Source organism: Mytilus galloprovincialis, chromosome 11 (genome assembly GCF_965363235.1).
Source record: "Mytilus galloprovincialis chromosome 11, xbMytGall1.hap1.1, whole genome shotgun sequence".
In the NCBI taxonomy this organism is placed as follows: Eukaryota; Metazoa; Mollusca; class Bivalvia; order Mytilida; family Mytilidae; genus Mytilus; species Mytilus galloprovincialis.
This window is the reverse complement of record NC_134848.1, coordinates 82,765,127-82,782,390: the sequence shown is the minus strand read 5'-3', so window position 1 is coordinate 82,782,390 and position 17,264 is coordinate 82,765,127. Positions and strand designations below refer to the sequence as shown.

General features: G+C 31.8%; 1 protein-coding gene across 3 annotated transcripts; it reads right to left on the bottom strand.

Annotated features, from left to right (window-relative positions):
• Nucleotides 1–4,038: 4,038 nt before the first annotated feature.
• On the bottom strand, nucleotides 4,039–16,627 carry LOC143052904 (uncharacterized). Of its 3 annotated transcripts, none has more exons than XM_076226064.1 (5): nucleotides 16,603–16,627; nucleotides 9,079–9,575; nucleotides 7,885–8,272; nucleotides 7,396–7,617; nucleotides 4,039–7,074 (listed from the first exon to the last, which is right to left on the bottom strand). In XM_076226064.1, the coding sequence occupies exons 2-5, from the start codon at nucleotides 9,544–9,546 to the stop codon at nucleotides 6,758–6,760; spliced, it is 1,395 nt and encodes a 464-aa protein (XP_076082179.1). In that variant the 5' UTR covers nucleotides 9,547–9,575; nucleotides 16,603–16,627; the 3' UTR covers nucleotides 4,039–6,757. The 3 variants fall into 3 exon arrangements, with proteins under 3 accessions (XP_076082179.1, XP_076082177.1, XP_076082178.1); XM_076226062.1 differs by lacking the exon at nucleotides 16,603–16,627 and adding an exon at nucleotides 16,341–16,540; XM_076226063.1 differs by lacking the exon at nucleotides 16,603–16,627 and adding an exon at nucleotides 9,702–9,876.
• Nucleotides 16,628–17,264: the final 637 nt, after the last annotated feature.

Below are 17,264 nucleotides of genomic sequence, written 5' to 3'. Positions count from 1 at the left end.
GAGACACAACACAGAAACGTAACACACACAGAAACGAACTATAATGTAACGATGGCGATTTTCTTGACTTGGTACAGGGCATTTTATGGAAAAATGGTGGGTTGAACCTGGTTTTGTGGCATGCCAAACCTCGGATGATGAAACGCCACCAACATGGCATCAACCCAGTGGTTGTATAAATCACCAAATATACCAGGATCTTAGATTTGTGTATGAAGCATAGAACACTAATAGCGCTTTGGTTAACACTTGAAATCGAAAATCATTTACAAAAGAAGCTTTCAATTCTTAAATATTAAATTAAATAGAACTTGCACCTGCGAAAAAAATACTAATGACATATTCCCCGATTATCTGTCTTTACAGAAACATTAATCACTAAAGATAAGGCTGACAATATGATTATTTATATCGGATTTGTTGTTAAATCCTCGGACTTTTTAATAAGCCTCTATACTGCAAATAGACAAATGGTCAACAATAAAGTCAAGTTAAGTATGACTAATACAACCTAATACACCCTTCAATATTATTAATAAGTTTCCAATAAAGTGAGAAATACCTGTAATCACAGATGGTAGTTTTAATAGAAGAGGGATTAGTGGATTACCCTGCATAACGCTGTTGCTGAGACTGTAATAGTTGTAGGTGTTATTTCAGATATTTTATTTTATATAATTATGATTAATAAGCAAACATACGTTATATACCCAGTGGTTAGCAATGCAATTTTTGAAGATTTTTCTCGTTAGTCATTTTCTTTTCTATTGATTGATGAATGATTTGATTGCATTTGAAAAATGTCGAAAATGATTTAGAATATTGTTTTGTTTTCAATACCAATAAGGTATGAACTGTTAAAAAGATTTGTCAATTTTAATTTTTATCTGATCATTACATTTATTTTGAATGTAAATATAGTTCTTTTTAATCCTTTCTCTCTGTTTCTGTGTTTCTCTGTTGCTCTCTCTTAATTTATGTCTTGTTTCTATTTGCAGGCTGTTAAACTAAACCACGACAATTTGTCAACAATATTTTGGCTTCGTTTTAATACCAATGTTGCATGAACCAGTCATACAGGAAAAGATTTCCTTCAAATATTTTAACTATGAGTAGTTGATAATAAACTCATCATAGATACCAGGACTAAATTTTATATATACGCCAGACGCGCGTTTCGTCTACAAAAGACTCATCAGTGACGCTCGAATCCAAAAAAGTTTTTTAAAAAAAAGGGCCAAATAAAGTACGAAGTTGAAGAGCATTGAGATCCAAAATTCCTAAAAGTGTTGCCAAATACAGCTATGGTTATCTATGCCTGAGGTAGAAAAGCTTTAGTATTTCAAAAAAAGATATTGGTGTATATCTTAAGAATTTAAGTTCAAGCATACAAAGAATTACAAGTATACCATACAACTGTCATTGTGATTAAAACATTCATAAACAATTAAAAGTTCTAACACACGCAATCGTCAAAAGCGATTAAAAGGTTTGTAAACAATTACAACGACTGCCACATACAACTGTCAATAACAATTTAAAGGTATTTGTAATATATATAAACAATTACAACTCCTGACGCAATATACTTACTATTGAAAAGATTAATTACGACGAAGAAAATGTTTTGAAGAGCTGGTTAAGTAAGGTTAAAAGTAGGATATGATTTATAATAATGTGTTGATTATGGTTCAATAATTCGCTACAGGAATTTTCATTGTGATGCCTGTCGCACGTGTCTTGATTATTCGCCTTTGAAGTTTATTATTTTTAAAATATACTTCGTTTTAAGTAGATTGGTTTGTTAGCTGATATCTTACTAGGAGAAAACAACTCCATTTTTGAAGAAAAAGATAGAAAAGATACTAAGTGGATCCAGTCAATTTTAAAAGGCGGTCTCAACCCATTCAAAAGCATTGATCGGTTCCCCCGGATCCCCAAACAAAAACAGACAGCGACATTGATAAATAAAGTTTAAAACAAACCACTATGACAAAACATTTACAAATTCAAGCTTTCTTAATATGGCACTGAGTGTTTCGAACAGAAGCATACATTGGATAAGGGAGAAGGTTGGTAACTGTTTAAACGTTTGAACCCGTTGCATTTGTTTGCACCTGTCCTAAGTCAGGAACCTTGTGGTTTTGTTTTTGTTTGACTATAGAATGTTTACACTAGTGACACTTGCAAAGCCTGGTAATAAGTCATAAACGAGACAACAATAATGGGATAGTGATATTGTCTGCCCTGCTAGTATCATCTATGGTGTAGGCAATATGTGACAGTATTTCGTAAATGTAGTGTATTTTGACGTTGTCACCTGATCGACATACAGTTTCTAGTCTTACGACAGAAGAGGTCCAACATCTCGAAAACGACGTAATAAGATTAAGGTTTCTGTAGATCTATCACGTGTAATAAAACATTTTTTTTGTTCTTGTGAGCAGGTCAGTTTGACTTACTTTTCATGATTTATTTACTTTTGTTCAAGTTTACATCAAAAGTTCCTATATCTGGCCTTACACACATCTGTGTCGGTTTCTGATTTGTGGTGTTCCGTTTATAGGAGATGTCCGTTGTTAATTCGCTTTTTAAATGCGAAAATGTACTATTATCATCCTTCCCTACCGCCATATCAGCTTCCTCAACATATCCATAAAACTCGTATCCAGTTAGCGCGTGCAAGTGAGGAGACATTATCAAGTGAGCAGGACCTTATCAACAAATTATCCCAACATTTTGCCTTGTATTGTAATGGTGATAAGTCACCAAATAAATTGTTTTAATAAAAAAATATTACACTTGCAGTACTTAATTTACGATTGACCATTCTAAAATTAATTTACATTCTGAAACGAGATGTTGATAAAACGGTGTCGACGGCAGTCTTGATAAGTTCTACTGGGACTACTTTTTTTTCAGAACTGAACTATTTGACCTGATTTGAACTATTGATCTGACCTGTATTGAGATCAATATATCGATACAAATGTCAACAATGCGGGGGTGGCAGTTACAACTACTAAATATGTATGTACTCTCAGACTTGATACAAACAACATTTTGATGCGATATTTCTGTATTCTTTTTGTGAAGCGTATGCTTAAAAGTTGTTCAGCAGTCAGCGATTAGACATTTTCTTCTTCTGGTGATATGACATACATACTTCGATCTTTCAATCTTTCATTCAGCCTTGTTTCTTTTTCTTTTTTATCATCTTCAAATATTATATAATCATATATGCATTATCATGTACAAAAACATTTTTCTTCGTGTAGTTAATGGGAATATTTTACCCTGCGTATGTTGGCCGGAAGGTGTTTCGTGGTTTAATATGTCGATGACGTGTGTTGCCTAGTAATAACAGACACACTCCAGTAATAACAATTCCCGAGAAAGTATTAAAAAAGGAAATTTTGATAAAAAAACACTGTTTTGAAAGATGATAAAAATGTAATCTGAATGTGGATTGTATAGATATTGAAAAAAAATCAGCCCGCTCGACAGAGAATGAAGCTAAATGGCTCGTTCGCTCATTCAATATAAAGCTTCATATTCTGGCTCGCGGGCTGATATTTTTCTTTATCTATTTATCCACAACCAGATAACATGTACTTATATTATTTAGTTTTTATGCATTTCTCTGTGCTGACTGTTCTTGTGTTTGTCTGTGCTGTAATCCTGTCACGCAGTGTTATCATTTTAGCGCTACGTTTTTAACATTGTCATATAAGCGGGAGGTTTGGCTAGCCATAAAAACTAGTTCAACCCACCACTGTTTGTTTCCCCTCAAAATGGTCTGTACCAAGTCAGGAATATGGCATTTGTAATCAAAAAGTCTGTTTTATGTATGTTGGTGTTTGTTTTTGTTGCAATTTAGTGTTTCTGTTGTTCCGTTGCTTTCCTATTATATATAGTTGATGCTTTTCCCGCGGTTTTAGTTTGTAACTAGGATTTGTTTTCTCTTAAACGATTTATGACTGTTTAACAGCGGTATACTACTGTTTCCTATATTTGTTGCTAGGTAATAAACAAATATTAAGGGTTTTCTATCATTTTATTCAAAAATATATTTTCTCAAAAATAATTTACATCACAACTTTTACACAAATAATTCTAAATCCCTAGAAATCATGGACGGATTGATAAGGGAAAAGATCTGACATCAGATCATACAATGTTACAATACTATATAATTGTTAAATAAATATATACGCAGAAAGTTACTGACAAAAAAGACAACATTTAACATGCACAAATATCGTATCGGTATGTTACCATAGCAATAACATATACAATATAGTATCGTATTGCAACTAAAGAAAAACGATGGAATAAAACTAAAGAAAAAAATGTATCCAAAATTGAATATGGGGTAACAGTAAATAATTTTGAAAGATTTCATAAAGAATAAATATATTTTAATTTCTAAGATCACCCCAAGTACAAAAACAACCTAAAGATATCTAGAGGTAAAATTAAAGTACATTAAACAACTTCGATGTTAAAATTCAAAAAAAATTGTAATTTATCAAAAAAAAGAAAAGGAGCAGATAAAAGAACCGGAAGTAGAGTAAGGCTTTTACTGAATGAACCGGAAGTGCAGTTTTGATGTTGTCTTATCTGCCACGATAGTGTAAGAAATAGTGTTCTATTCTAATGTAAAAGTGGGAATTAATAAATAAGTATAAATTAATCTATAAATAATTAAATAAACTCTATCAAGTATCACTGTTTGTCAATATCATCACACAACACAATACAATACCGGTAAAGTAAAATAACCTTAATATCTCACCATGTCAGGACAATATATCATATGTCGCCATGTCAAAGCTAATATGTCACATGTCACCATGTCAAAGCTAATATGTCATATGTCGCCTTGTAAAAACTTGAATTTAATATCACCCTATCGTACTGCAATTTAATTTGTTCCCAATTTCATTTTCAAACTTGAATTAAAAATGGCAGCTTGTTGAAGCTAACATTTAATATGACGTCATGTGAAAACTATAATTTAATATGTTATCATCAAACTTGAATTTAATATGTCGCCATGTTAAAACATGAATTTTGATAAGTCAAAATGTCATAACTGTAAAATAGTTGATGCGTTTTTAATTTTTTCCCTGAATCAACATTAACTGACAAACATAACTATTTTTAGAATTAAAAGAGCTAACAATGCTTTAAGACAGTGTCTACCTGTATATCTCTAATTAAATATACTAATGGTGAAAAAAATCAAGGACGTTTTACTTTGCCTATTGTATCAAATCACACCAAACCACAACAAGCTCACAGCAAAGAAGTAAAATACACAGAGTTCTCTAACGTTATAAATAGTGAATGTAATGAACAATTAAGTAAGAAATGTTAGTGCTCTTCCACACATTCTAACAATGGAGTGTTATCTAAACGTTTATCCATCATGAAGTAACTATGAGATGAAAATGATCATGTGACATACTAACCTAAATACAGATATATACTAATTAACATGTTTTCATGGTAACACGTTTTCCACTTTATTTTGAGTTAAACTCGTGAAAATAAATAACATGGATTTTTTGTTCGTTCAAATTTCGAGTTAAACTCTGTTGATGTATAATGAATGAAATTGTAAACAAGGACGGTTGTTTATCATTATAAATAAAACAATGTTTGAACACATATAATTGTCAAGCCATAGAATGTTTATAATTTGCAGTCTTTGTACCAAAGTCAAATTGTCAAAATTGAATTATACATGAGATGAAACAGGAACATTGGTTTTTGATTTGCTAATGGAATGAAATTAGGAGTTGAACAATTTTTATAAGATTTTGAAATATAGCTGATAAAGGAAATTAAATAAAGCAACCGAACTAATGAAGGGAATCTTCGAAAATAATTTACAATGCATTTGGACAGTTAATTTGGTCAAACTGTAAACTTTTATGTTCATAAACATTCTATGGCTAGTAAAGTTCTCTTCAGAACCTTTGTATCTGAACACATTGTATAAAGAACACTTTCAAATAAATATTTAAAAAATAACAATAATATATTGAGATATATCACTAGAGTCACTTACAGACAGTTTAACAAAGCGATGAAAGATCATTATCTGAATAACATTAACTTTTAACCTGATGATATAAAATTTTTAGCTGCTTGTAATTGCATGGTCCATAGATATTTTACTTAATATGAAATCACTTAATTCGAACTTGTACTTCGGGTACAGATCAGATTTAAGGAACACATAAAGTAAAGAACACAAAAGTTACAGATAATGATCTCTTAGAGCTTAAAAACTTTGTACAATAAAAAATACATCGTTTTCTATCTGAAAGTGACTGGTGAAAATGACTTATGGACGGCTGTTCGATATATTGTTCGGAAGGCATCGTCTGTTTCGTTCAAATATATCAATGAAATACACTTTAAATGTTATTTCAAAATTATTTTTGGTTTTACTAAAATAGCAACTGAATTCTGTGCGATGTTAAAAACAAAAGATTTTATGTATCACAGTTAGCTGTCTTATATACTACACTCTCTTTTGACACGAGACATTCTTCGGCCTGCCACCTGGTGGCAATTAAATAAAATAATAAATAATATTCTTATTTCCTTACAAAAACATCGTTTAAATAAAACCCCAGAGAATTCCTCATTGTTGTGAGGGGCAGTTTGATTTATAAATAAATAAATAGTATAACAATAAATAGATTTCAACAATAAATAAATATGTAAAAAAAAACATGTATTACGTCAACCCGACGACAGAACGGTGTTCACAAAACTCTTTCATATTGTTTAGTACTGTTAATGAGTCCTTAAGTATCTTATTAGTTTCGGTTAATTCTTTGCGAAACTGTGCAAATCCGTCAGCAGATGTGTCATGTCTGCGGATGTTTTTGTAGGCATTTTCAGCCATTTGTAAGAAATTTCTCTCCATGATTGCGCATGAGCAATTATTGTCTGGTCTGGTTTCCAGTTCCGATTGACGAAGTTGTTTGTTGAGAACAGTAACATCCGTTTCAAGTTGTTTCAAATAATTCATGTTCATCTGCCGTTTCAGATCTGAAATAAAATTAGAAAAAAATTAATCAGACTATTCTGATTGTATTATACATTTGTATTCATACTTTTATTCGTGTATCTGAATTTTCATAGTTCTAACATTATACACTTGTTATACATACACTATAAGAATACAAAAAGTTTTTTTTTAATTAAACTACAATTTTGCTTAACGTTATGCATATATATGACGTATAGAAAGATTGCTATACGCAAATTGAAAACCCATCGGTCTTCAAACAGAATCTGACGTTACTCTCGATGTGTGTCTTTCATGATTTTGTTGAATAATTCAAATATTAGCTATTTAAAAACACCTACCTGATCGTCTTTTCTTTGCAGACCTGTCCTCATAATCACAATCTGATCTTTCAGACGTTTTTCTTTTACGTTTCGATAATTGGTCGAGGATTTGAGACAAAAGTGCAGTAGATTCTGGATCCCTCAGACGCTCTGACAAAAGATCTGCTTCCTCATAATCAAAACGTTGATTCGACGTGGACGGTAATCTTGGGGAATACTGCTCTCTGTGACAATACTTATCTGAATAGAAATAAAAGCACGTTTATTAAAAATGTCTAAACATAGTTGATATGTATTCACTAGCTGCATGATATATTTGAGATGTGCGTTAAAAAATTGAATTAGTTCATACAATTATATTTTGAACGAGTCTTAGATAAAAGAAAGGCAATTGATAAAAATACTTTCATCATAACGTTAATAAGCAAGTGCGTATCAAGGTGGCGTTCAAAGCCAAACCACCAATAAATGATGTATATAAAAATATTATCGTCCAGCAATGCTTACCTTCTTGTCTTCGGGGATGGCTTTCAAACACAAGTTGTTTTCTAACTCCTCGTCTTTCGTCGACATAGTCAGCAGGAAAGTCTGGTATTCTTCTAACAGGTGAAGATCGATTCACTACTTCTCTTGCATAGTAACCCGGAGATAATTGATCCGAATTTGATTCAGTTTTATGTGAACTTCCTGTCATTGATCTTGCAGGTAACTGAGGGTCTTGGGAAACTTGTTTTACTGGTGTTTTCTCCAAAAAGTCATGATGTTCCAATCGATTTCGAGGAGATATGCACCGTTTCTGTGAAGTTCTTTCTAATCTAGGAGATTGTAAATACCTTTCCATTCTCGGTGACGGCGATGGACAAACAAAGCATGATTCCGGAGACCGATTGAGCACCTGCAGTGGAAAAGAATCAAAGAGTCATAACAATGTTTTATTGGTAATACCTATTGAATATCAATACCGAACTTTATCAAACACCTTTATTGATTAATTCTTTACGGCTTTTAACATTGCCAATTATCACTTCTGTTCACAATTTTCTTTCCACAAACGAGGCTCCACAAGCGAGACTCAATAAGGTGTGAATATACAACAGGGAAAATATATCGAACTTACATGTCATGCAGAGTCATAAATTTAGTCAAAAAACGTGAAATTATTTTATATTTTCCAATAATTTCATTTGGTTCAGAACATTCTTCAAATGAGTTGTAATTTCTTTTCTTATCAGGCCTCAAACAGAATTCAAACTAGGCTATTTATTATCATTTGTTTGGAGTTACTGAACATTGATTTGTCGTTACAAAATTGTGAAAGTGATAATAGTCATTATCAACAGAAATAATAGTCCCACAGAATTCTTTTGTAGTGTTAATTAACCAAGTAATCGTTATGCCAATACCGTGGTTAAACATTTATAGTGCCAGAATCGGAACCTTGTATAATGATATCAAATAATTACATTTTACAGATAATATAAGCTGCTGTACCAAAGCAAATAAAAAAGAATTGAAACGTAGAACCGTTTGTACTTTAGTGTAAAACATACGTAAATGTTCTCCCACGGAACACTTTATATAGATTTTTCTCATTGTTGAATGTCTACAGTAGCCGATAAGCGTTAAAACATCGACTGTTTTAATAGTTGTTGCATTAGCATCATACTAAACCGCCATAGTTTATATCAATATGTTACTTACCGGATATCGGTCTCTGTCCGTGAAGGAGCAAGTTGACGATCTTGAAGATGTATCCGGTGAGACTGGCGGGGTTCTTGGTTTCAATCTCTCCGCCATCATCCAATCAGAATTATCTCCAAACAACTGACAATGGTCGGTGTCCGAGTACGGTGAATGTTCTGCTCTTTCCAGATATTTCCTGGGAGATTTAAGTCCATTATTTTCACTGAAGTCCTGAAACGAGGGTGGATATTTGAAAATTAAATCGTCCGATAACTTTGATCTTGGAGTTGATGGTGAACTTGAAACTCTTGACCTCGGAGTAGACGGCAGGTCACATGATCTACTTCTAAAACAATCCTCGACTTCTGCATCATCTGTTCTTTCTTCCTGGATTGACCTGTAGTCTTTAAGTTTTTCTAAGATATCTTTTGGTAGTGAATCTAGTGACACCAGTAGGGAGTTGGATTTCTTCTCCACGTACTGCATTCTTTTCTTTTCATCTACGACAGTTTAAACTGCAATACAATAAAAAAAAAACACTTATTAATGTCGTTTTATATTATAAAAATCGCTTTTAAAAATCATGAAAGTTGATAAAAAAATATTTATTTATTTACTATGTATATAGAATAGCTCTTTACCTTTTTAATAAATCGAATGCATTCATTTTCCTTGTACTCAAAAAATCATTAAAATGTCTTTAAACGGATGCCATCGTAATGTCTCATTTAAATATCTTAATTATAATGAGATATTTTAAACAGGTGCCCTTTTTCAATTTATATATAACGTTCCAATGGAATTCATCTCCACAACCGTTATTGTCCACGGATTATACATGACTAATGGATTCAGCAAAACGTTTTAAGATTTTACCTGAGTCGGTCTCGTGTCGGTCTATCGAACACCGTTATACCTATAACTTATAGATTATTGAATTTCATGTCTCTTTTATGTACCGTCACCTTTATAACGGCAACAATGAGTACGAAGGAAAATCTTAATCACTTAGATGTTTGGACAGGTGAGAGGCTGATTACTTTTGTTTCAGAACGAGATAATTGGTACTAACGAGATTTAACAAGATTTTATCCCCAGATTAAAATTCTCTTACTTAAAATCTTGTCATTGAACAGATAGGTCTATAAATTATGCAAGAAACATTTAATGAATTGATTTAAATTCTTTGAACATACAAAACTTTTAATATACATTAAGCTCCTGATCAATATTTATAAACATTCCCTATCAATAGTAGACAAAATCGGGTTTAAAATAATGTAAAATGAATAGATATCTATTCTAGCATCTCTACATAATAAATCGCCTTATCGTCTCTTTTCGATCCGCTTTGAAGAATGTATTTGAAATAAATATCTCCTAATTAAATTATATAGATAGCTAGCTGGTCTGACTAATGCATCGACAGTAGTACCTTACAATTTAACAACACTTACTTAACCCACCATTTCTCAAGAATAACTAGTACCAGGGATGATTCCAGGTGTTTTCAAATGGGTCCCTTGAACATCAAATTGTGAATTTTTATTCTAATTGGGAAATTTTTAAAACGTTTTGACAACAAACTTTGAAAAATTATAGTTGCCTTAATCGGTGACAGAAACTTCTCCGAAAATATCGATTTTTATTTTATTTTCTTGAATTGGGAATTCATTTTCATGTACATTTTTTTGGGGCCGCTGGCCGATTTAAGGTCCGCTAAGCGGCCCTAAACTATATAGTGGAATCATCTGTACGTGTATGATGGTCATGTGTATACACTGTAAAAGCACTGGCTGTAGGGGTAATAGAACCAATGGGAACATGTACTCCCCTAAAAGTGGAATCGACAAAGTTACAGTAAAAACTAGTCTTCCTTTGGATGAATGTACTGTACTTTCGAAATTTATTACATGTGCTGTTAAAATTACGTAAGGTGGATGGCATTGCAATGCAAAAACATTCTTTTATATGTCAATAATTTTGTTTTTATAATTTTATCATTATCAAAAAAAAACTTTAAATCGTTTACTGTACTTTAACATAATTTCACATTTTGATATCTATTAATCAATGCATTCATGTATGCACTAATGACTGCACACACTACACAACAGTGTGCATGTCGTCAGGCAATGTATTACATTTATTTTGACATTATTATAAAACTTCAACATTTAGTACAATATACGTGCCGATAACATCACTATAGTATAAGATTCAGGATTATGTAGATTAATCAATCTTTTTTTCCATAAATTATTCGATGTTTGATAAAGTTGATTTATTTTTGGATAAGCAATCGGTATTTTTATCAGTGGTCAAATAGCGTGTCCTTTATCACATGAAGTCATTAAACCAGGACAAAAACTCCACAAAATATAGCAATAAACTGCAACAATTGTATCTATTTCTTTTCAAACTGCATTGATATGTATTTCTTTATCGTTTCTGGGGTCAGAGGTCGGATACCTTTAACGGTTCTAATTAAATAAAGTGGAACTAATAGACCTCCCTGCTGAATAGCATCAACAACGAAGAACAACAGAAACTGTGATGTTCACCGAGTATCAGTGTCGAGGGCGGGTATTGTGTTACATTGTAATCAATGTTATGCACATCATTCTATTGTAAATGTTGATGTTTTACAAACAAATATGTAAAAAGTGCTGAGAATATTTAACAAATAACGTTTCCCAGGAGTTTTTATTCTGTCATCTGAATACACTTTACAAGTTGTATACTAAAATGTTTTGTTAGATAAAATGCTTATGTACTTTTAATTAGATGTCGTTTAAAACGACTGGAATTTTTCTCATCTTTGTGAACCAATGAAATCCCTTATCTAAAATAATGAATTAATTGACCTTCATTTTTGGAGAAAAAAATTCATGGCACTTGTCATGAAAATAAGGCGAATTTGGGTGTAACCTGAATGAGACCGCAGCCCAACAGTTGAAAAAAAAAGAGAATACATCACTTAGACAATCATTCTAACTTCTATTCGATATCATAGGATATGTTTATAAGTACATTAAATTCCAAATACATTCATAACGTATTTTCACATTTAAAAATTGTGCTTTTTCAGATACTGTTGAAATTTCTTATTCATACCATTTCTAAAGTCTTTTATCTAATGTACATTTAAATGCAATCCGAATTTTATCCATTTGAATTAATTCACAGTATTCTATTACCGCAAGCTCTTTGTAAAATTTTATTTGCAAACTTCTTTTCAATAGAAAATCATTGATAAACATTTCTGTTTTTAAATATATTTCAATAACGGTAAAATTATAGAATACACGTAGGAATTTTGTTGACATTGAAGTTATTCATATGTTTGTATTCTTTGGTAATACCTTACACAATCATAACAAGGGGAGGAGTGCGGATGCATGGGAAAATAACGACACGTAATAGAATCCCAATGAAGCATGTAAAATGTTTCCCCAACACATTCTTTAACGGTTTGATCAAATCATAGGCTTTCTTGAATTTCTTTTAATGGAAAGAAGAATAAAACTATTCGTACGATTTACACGTATTAAATACTGTTACTTGACTTAATTCCGCGTTTTTTAATAATGGGTTTAAAAATGTAAAGTTACGTAGCGTGTGAAAAAAACTTATGAATCGCACCCATTTACACCTAGTGCTGACATCAATAATATATAAACAATGATAAGTTTATTTGAAACTGATGACTAAGTATAAAATAAATGGTCATTCATAAATTTGATTTTTATTTACCAATGTATAATGTGTCCCATTCATTTAATAATGTTACCGCAAATAGTATACCATTGTGTACTATAATAAGGGTATTCTATTATTTCACATTACAACTCATTTTGAATTAGAATGGAACTCTGTTAAGTTTGAATGAAAATGCTCCGAAACTGCGGTTGCATTCGATTAAAGACAATGCGGACACTGTTTCGGAGGTTGAAAAGTGAAAGGCTGAAACTATATATCGACTATTTGACTAACTAGTTACTCTAATAACTTATTAATGTGAATTTCGATCTTATTGATAAACATTAGAGTATGGTTTTAATTTTATTGTTACTTTAAAATTTCACGTGTGTTTGCATAACAGGTATAAATCAATTATCTCTATACAATCTTTGTTTTTGTCAATGATTTTGCAAAAACATTGAATATTTAAAGGTCTGCTATAAAATAGTCAATTTTTTATCAATTTAAAAGTACGTCCAATTTTTTCGGGTTTTATCCATTTAAAAGTACGTTCAATCTTTTCTTAGTATACCGATTGAACTTTACCGCGTCACTTTCCTTATTAACGAAGTATTTGTTTATTTGTATGGTTTTAAAAGGAGACAGGTATTCACGTAATCACATACCCATACTGATTGTTTTGGGTTAACATTAGGTATACAGAAGTTCAATGAGACAATATTACATGAATTTAAAAACCAAAATCATCGCGTGTCGCTAACATGTCTTTTCAATCATTTTAGTCAGCCATCGCGTGTCACTATAAATTCTTTAATAAGTCCTTCATTTTTAATTTTTTTATGCAATGCAATTTTATTCACCTGTTCATAAATATTAAGAAAAAAAGAGAGAGAAAATTCAAGAAACGAAAGTATATTTTACTACTATACGCGGGAAGTAAAATTAGGGTCCTTTGTATTATAACAAGCACGTGAAATTACAACGGGTAGTATCTACTGATTGGATGATTATTCAAATATGGTGCTTTAACGGTAGTTCAAATTCCTCTTCTCGGTAAAAGTTAAAACAAATGAGTATGAGAATGAGCGTACAGAAAAACGCTATAGTTAACAACCGAGAGTAGAGAGAGCACGTGATTTTGAGAGTACAAATGTTAACAGAACTTCACTGAAGCCCAGGGTCCGTATGCATAAAACCACATGAAATCCAATCATAGTCCTAACTTATCGTTGGACATGTAGAAAAATCCGTTGGGAAAAAATCTTAAATTCAAGTAGCTTTATGCATATGCGGGGCCCAGACTTGCATGACACCAGAGCAATAGAAAACAATTAGACAAGGTGTCTATATCACAAGTGAAATCCTAATGTTCCTGGTTCTCATCATAAATTATCCATGTGTTGGATGGCATGATACAGGTCCATTTAAACTAATTACACAGGCACAAGCACCTGTTACTGTGTTAATACATGTAAAGGAATCAGAACCTGTTGCTGTGTCAATATTTATACCGGAATTAGAACCTGCTTGTAGGTACTATACATGCAATATGTGTTATATTAGGGACAAGAGATCAACAAATAATATTTCACTTTAAATTAATATATCTTTAGGAACGATACTTGATAAGCAATCTCACGATAGTGGTGACATTTTTTAGGTATTCATTTCCAGGCAAGTTCACGAATATTGCGTTTTGAAAAGTTGTGCATCTTTTATTAATCATCCTTTTCATTTTCAGATTCTATATTTCAGGGTATATAGCTATGGCCTGTGCATAGATAGTATCTATTGTCTGACTGCAACATTTAAACCGACAATTAGAACTATTGTACTTCTGCATGGTAATTGTAACATTAAAACGAGTTAGTTCCCTTGCTGCCCACACTCCGATTAATAGCAACTTAAAAACCATCACGCTAAGGGAGCTACCATTTGATTTTTATGGGGGGGGGGGGGCTAGGATGAAAAATTTTGTCCTGCATTTTTTTTAGCTGTAATCTCTGTCCTGCCTTTTTATTTTTCACTCTGTTCGGTCCTGACTTTTTTTTACCTAAATTGTCGTCCTGACTTTTTTTTTTGTAAGTGTCTCATCCTGCCTTTTTTTTTACTCAAAACTCCTGTCCTGCCTATTTTTTCAAATTTCATCCTAGCCCCTCCCCCCCCCCCAATAAAAATCAAATGGTATACCTAATATTACAGTGCCAGTGCTGAAATTCCTGTTTTTATTGTAACGTAAGTAGTTAAATGCCGGTAGTACATTACTAGCAAGCTTCAAACCATCCTGTTGATTTTTAAGTAATATTACAACGACAGTGCTGGAAAATCTGTTTTTATTGTAATATAAGTAGATACACGCTCCGGATTGTTACCGTTATAATGGGCGATTTTAATGTGTAAACATCGTGTCGAATCCTGTTTTATTGATGTTTGTCTTTATTAAGACCAAACTCATTTTCAACATAGACAGAGTAATTTGTCAATGAACGGACAGATTTAAACCCTACAAAATAATCAATAAATTCTGACAAAAAGCTATTTTAAAGTGCTCCTCCAGTTACCTGAGTTGTATATATATATAGGTAACGGCCATCGACACCACTTTCAAATTTTCAAAAGACATCGTTTCTATCTGCTGATTTCAGCACTATAATTTATTGCATGATAAGGTAAATGTTAACAGGTAAAATTCAAATTTCAATATGTGATTGAAATGACAACATTATTAGTTTGTCTATAAAATGTTTGGTTCTCATAATATTGGCTTCATGGATGTACTTTCCATTGGCCTTTGATGTTTGTAATTTTTGTAAAAAAATATCATATTGAAAACATAATTAGAAATGTCGGTATAAATAGCGAGTATTGATTTTCGCGATTCATGCGCGAATGATTAATTAAGTTACAAAATGAATTCATCTATAACTGAACTCAAATTGCTTTATAAAGTCTTGTGCGACTGGTTATTTAATATATATGTAATTATTATTTTTTCTGAAATATATGAGACAGTGGACGGTTTTTATTTCTTATTATATATTTATTGCCTTTGCTTATTAAATAAAGTTTATGTATTCCGTTCTATTTCATCTATTTGCTGGTCTATTTATTTTTTCGTTATCATCTTTATTTCTATTTAATGAAGTTCATAAAAAGTAGTCTGATTTAACACCTTTATAAAGACTACCTAAGACTGTATTCTTTTAAACGCTTTAGAGAGCCGAGTCTTGTTCCTGCATCGCCGCAGCGTTTTAAATGGCAAATGCAATTTACTGTGCAGGATAATTTAAATTCAATTTACAAATGCGTTTAGACGATTATTAAGGTTTTATTTAGCGTATCGTTCACATTTGACTTTCAAATTTAAGATCGCTATTTTTTTAATTTATAACCAATAAGCAAATTTTTTTGGCAAACTGGCGTCTGACAAAATGTAAATATAAAAGCATATTTCAGTAATAAAAAGTCCTGTCAAACGTTCTTGCTCAATTGAGTTTTATCAAAGTCGGTGATCCCCAACTAACTAATCCATAGTACTAATGTGTTCTTTAATTGATAATTAAATTACACCCTACCTTTAAAATAAAACTTCATTTTTTCTTCCAATATCTTCAAGTCACGTTAGTAAATCCGAGAAACACATCATGATTTGTCCGTCACTATCATAGTCCCCGAGACGTTTAAATATATACAGGTAATATAACGGGATATATATATATCGCTTTTATCTTTGAATTCAAAATTTGCACCTGAATATTCGAATGTCAACATAAGCTTTTTACTATAACCACGTGGTAACCTTTAACCTTAAGATTCTATATAGATTTAAAACGTTACCTGAAATCGATTTATGTCAATCCGACGCTTGTCAATAGATCTGGACACGCCCCGTAGTCCCGCCCCAAACAAGGGATCACCCACAGGTTGGGTAAACCCGTGGAGATATGAAGAAAAGAAGTTATATATACCATGGGTTTGTTTACCTATGTTGAACGATTGGAATTTCAATTAGTTTGTATTTTACATTTGCATAAACCGTTAAGTGGATTCGAAATCTTATCGTCGATAATATGCAAAAATATTGAAAAATAGTCCGAAAATTGTAAACTGTATTTTCAAACATGATGCAACTTGTTCTAATATTAAAATAGAAATTTGCATTGGTTTCAAGGATGTTGTGCAAGTGTCTTAAAAAAACATAATATTAATGCAATGCGTATACGATCTTTTTATCGCTTTAAAACGTCTTTTGTTATATATGACACTATTATTTGAATATGCATACACAATTTTTTTTAATAAACTACATTATAATGTTTCTATCTTTTGTTATGTATGTGATTTGTTTTTTCTGCTTTTGCAGGTTTTTATTTTTTTAAATTCTAAAAATCAACTAATGACGTAAACAGTGTCTGATGTGATTTTGTTTCGCTAGATTTATACGTGTATCCAACTTCAACAGAACCTTTTGGAATTAAGCAACCAGACTTTGAATGTAG

What these genes read in the sequence shown, in the direction of transcription:
- LOC143052904 (XM_076226064.1), bottom strand. Translation starts at nt 9,546, where the DNA reads ATGCAGTACGTGGAGAAGAAATCCAACTCCCTACTGGTGTCACTAGAT. An exon ending in CGGACAGAGACCGATATCCG is followed by an intron (nt 8,273 to 9,078) that starts GTAAGTAACATA and finishes TTTCCACTGCAG; the next exon opens with GTGCTCAATCGGTCTCCGGA. An exon ending in TGCAAAGAAAAGACGATCAG is followed by an intron (nt 7,075 to 7,395) that starts GTAGGTGTTTTT and finishes ATTTTATTTCAG; the next exon opens with ATCTGAAACGGCAGATGAAC.